The sequence below is a fragment of the Echinops telfairi genome, unplaced genomic scaffold (genome assembly GCF_000313985.2).
Source record: "Echinops telfairi isolate 266 unplaced genomic scaffold, ASM31398v2 ScPeMD7_7414;HRSCAF=8452, whole genome shotgun sequence".
Taxonomy (NCBI): Eukaryota; Metazoa; Chordata; class Mammalia; order Afrosoricida; family Tenrecidae; genus Echinops; species Echinops telfairi.
Window position 1 is genome coordinate 1,457,942 of NW_022111314.1, and position 3,682 is coordinate 1,461,623.

The 3,682-nt window shown below is 59.8% G+C and overlaps 1 protein-coding gene across 1 annotated transcript in view; it reads left to right on the forward strand.

The window, feature by feature from the left end:
- TAF4 (TATA-box binding protein associated factor 4) overlaps window positions 1-3,068 on the forward strand; it is a 40,486-nt gene extending 37,418 nt beyond the window's left edge. The window contains exon 18 of the mRNA XM_004716085.2: window positions 2,599-3,068. Within this exon, the coding sequence (XP_004716142.1) occupies window positions 2,599-2,766 (168 nt within the window). The 3' untranslated portion in view covers window positions 2,767-3,068. The remainder of the gene's footprint in view (window positions 1-2,598) is intronic.
- Window positions 3,069-3,682: the final 614 nt, after the last annotated feature.

The following is a 3,682-nucleotide window of genomic DNA, read 5'->3' on the forward strand; positions in this document are numbered from 1 at the left end:
GCGCCCGGCCAGGCTCCGCCCCCACTCTGAGGTCATTTCCTGGCGCGCTCAAGCCCCGCCCCGGCCGCTCCTGGGCTTGTTTCCCGGCCCGCGTCCGTGCACTCGGTTCTCGGAACCCGTCTCGCTGGAGGCGGCGCGGCGCGCCTTCCCCTCCGGCCGGCCCGGCCCAGCGTGGGGTCCGGGCGTCTCGGCGTCCTCTTCTGGCAGCACTGCAGACCCCGTCCGGAGGAAGGGGGCGGGGCCGGATTCCCAGGTTTTGAGGTTCTCTGCCCTGCGGGCTCTCAACTTCCCGTGCGCCCAGTGTGCTCGGCACTTTCTGGTGTGGCGTGTTTCCTGCCCCAGAAGCTGTGCGCGCGGAGACAGCCCCTTGGTCTGTGCCGTGGAGGCCCCGCAGGGAGCTCAGGCCGGGGGGCGTGATGGCCCCAGCCACCCCGCTCGTGGGACGGAGCCTGGGCAGTGTCTGCTGTTAGGTCCTGTGTGGAAGGACCTTCTGGTTTGGGAGGAGATACTCGAGACAGGTGCTGGGGTTGCCAGTGCCCTCAGCTTCCTGGAACTGCTAGTTTCTGTGCCAGGCGCCTGCACGTGCCCGTGCCGCGTGAAGGGGGACAAGCCCGTGCTGCGAGCTGGTGCCCACGGAGGCACTCACGGGCGGTGAGGAGCGTGCCTGAGTGCTCACCCATCGACAGAGGGCGTTCCTGTCAAACAGCGGTGCCACTTTGGGTCACCGTCACCTTTCCAGCCGGCGCCAGAGAGCCTGTTCCTGTTGCCGGTTGGGTTTTAGGTCAGTTCTTTGAGGCCAGGGGGTTGCATTTTTGACAGTTGAAAGACGGGCCCCCTCAAGCACAGCAGCCTCCTTTGAGCGGATCCTGCCAGTAGTCTGATGGGGGCACCGTTTTACAGCTTGGAGCCGGTGCCCAGGGCAATTCAGATGACCTGTCCAAAGTCACCCCTCACCCCACACCGGCACCCAAACATTCCTCTTTTTTATTGGAGCTTAATCTCAATTATTAAAACCTGTTTGAAATCTCCATAATACAAATAAAATGAGTGAGAATGGCATAATGAATTTCCACATACCCAGCAATTCCACTCCTAGGTGCAAACCAGAGCAAACCTGATTCTGACAGCACCCCACAGGGCAGAGTGCCTCCTCACCCCATCCCACCCCTCACGCTTCCCCAAGCTTCATGACCCCTCCCCCCCCCCCACACACACACACACACACTGGGGAAGCTGTGAACTTTCTGGGGGTGGCACCCCCTGCCCACCAGCTGCATGTAAGCAGGAGCTTCCCGAAGCCCGCCGGAGACTAGATGTTACTGGTGTGTGTGACCTGTGTTCGGCGCCCTCCCAGCCTCCTGCTCTTGGAGGCCACTGTCAGCCCCCCTCGTGGGTCCTCTCCTGAGGCCACCTTCACACCTACGTGCTGGAACCTTGGCCACCAGCTGTGGGTGCAGCATGCGCACACCTGCAAACACCTGCAGAGGGTCGCTGACCCTCAAGGATCCGAACATGCAATGTCTGGTCAGCCGGGGCCTCTGGGACATACGGGGCAGGCTGGTGTTCAGGTTCAAGCAGACAGTAATCGAACAGCCATGGAGCCACACGGCAGACAGCGTGGCCTGCTCTGTAGGACTCAGCCACACACAGCAGTATGTGAGGCCCAAGCCTCGGAGCCGTGTCTGGAGCTGAGCTGCCCAGACACACCTGCATTCAGAATCTGTTAGGGCAGTTGGTGGTGGTGTGGGTGGGACATTCATGGGACTGAATGCGCCATGTCCTCTGGGCGCCATCACCCAGCTGTTGGTCACCACGTGGGCTGTAATGAGTGGAAACATGGCCAGGGGAGTGGCACGTGGGCTGCTGAGTCCTGACCCTAGGTTTTATTCCATGCCGGGCCAGACAGAGGCTGAGCCCTGCCTGGGCCACCTTCACCCCTGACACCTTTCTCAGGATCTTAGTGAAAGTGAATCGGATGCTCTTTCCTGCGTGCCCGAGGCTTTCCCTCCCTTTCCCACTGGGCAGCAAGGTGCCCCCTGTATTGCCAGCCAGGGTCTGTGTGGCTGGTCTGGCAGGAGCAATTCTGACAGCTAGCCCTTGGAGACGCAATGCAGCACGGTGCTTAGACGACATGTGAGCAGCTCCGTCAGAATGCAGCTCAGTGTCCAGTGTGCAGAGATACACAGCGATATGATGGCTGCTGGCTGTGGTGTGTGTGTGTGTGTGGCTCTGCCGTCTGTGCCTGCAGGTGGGGGTCTGTGATCGCTTGGGCCCTGGAGCACTGCCCAGAAACAACAGGGAGACGGGACTTGTCCCTAAGGTGTGAGCGGCAGTGCTCTTGTCCACAGGGCGACCATGAGCTTGCCCAGTCGGGCCCAGGGCTTGGCCCAGGCTTGGGTGTACCACACCTGCTGGCTTGGAGACCTCTTCACAGCACCCCTGTGTTAAATCTGTTAAGTCTAGGAGCTTGACAGCAAGCAGCCCTAGTCTGATGACTCCCTAGTCAGGGTCCTGGGTGGGCAGGGAAGCCAGTACCCTAAAGCCTCCCTTGCCTGGCCCCAAGCACCGCTAACTCCTGTTTCTTCTGCCGCCCCGCAGGGATCGGGCCCCGGCGCGGCGGTCCCGGGCAGCTCCGGCGTGGGCGCCCCGCGACAGTTCGCGCGGCAGCGGATCACGCGCGTCAACCTCAGGGACCTCATATTTTGCTTGGAAAACGAGCGAGAGACGAGCCATTCACTGCTGCTCTACAAGGCACTCCTGAAGTGACCCGGGCAGGGGCGCGGGGTTGATGGGGCGCCCGGGGACGTTTTTATATCTTTGCAGATTACGCCTTTTTGTAACTCGCAAATGGGATGTTGTTGAAAAACAGCCTCCTCTTTCCAACGGAGCCGTTTTCTAGCCGTTTGTAAGCCAGCTCTGCGGGGAGGAGCGCGTCTGCAGCAGAGAACAGGCCTGTGGATACTCCAACGGACAGCGAAACCCTAGCTCATCCTCGATTGAGTGGCCTTCTTGCCAAACAAGCCATATCTAGACCGACGGCCGGCCGGCCGCCCGCAGCGTAGCCGCGTCCGCGTGCATCGGTGTGTCCGCCCAACTGCCACCGAGGCACCGTCTCCAGCCACGACCTCACCTCATGTATTTTATTTTTGTAAGAGTCAGTCGGCGCCGCGAGCTGGTGTTTTTAGACTATTTATCCCGCCGCCGCCCCTCTGCGGAATCCACAGCGCATCGCAGACCCGTCGCCGCGGTCCAGTGCGCTCGCGCTCGTGCGCGCGTGCGTGCGTGCGTGCGTGCGTGCCGGCGTCTGCGCGTGCCGGCGTCTGCGCGTGCCGGCGTCTGTGCACGTGCGCGCGCGCCCGCTCTCAGGCCCGCCGCGAGCATCTGTACAGAGGCATTTTATTTGCTATCGTTTGTAAAGCTGTAAAGTAAACGAGAGACGAAGACCTTTTCAGCATAAATATATTTTACTTGCACTGTGTTTTTTAGCTCAAAGTGGAAGCTTAGATGAAATAAAATCCGAGTTGAGCAGACTCACCCGACAGCAGTTTCTCAGTGTGAATCAAGTGTTGGAAAATGGTTGTGTATTTTGTCAGTAATTGTACATAATTTTTTGGCACATGACAGAATGGCAATGTAAACGATAATTATTTTGCTACAAGACTGTATGCAAGCCGTGGGCCCC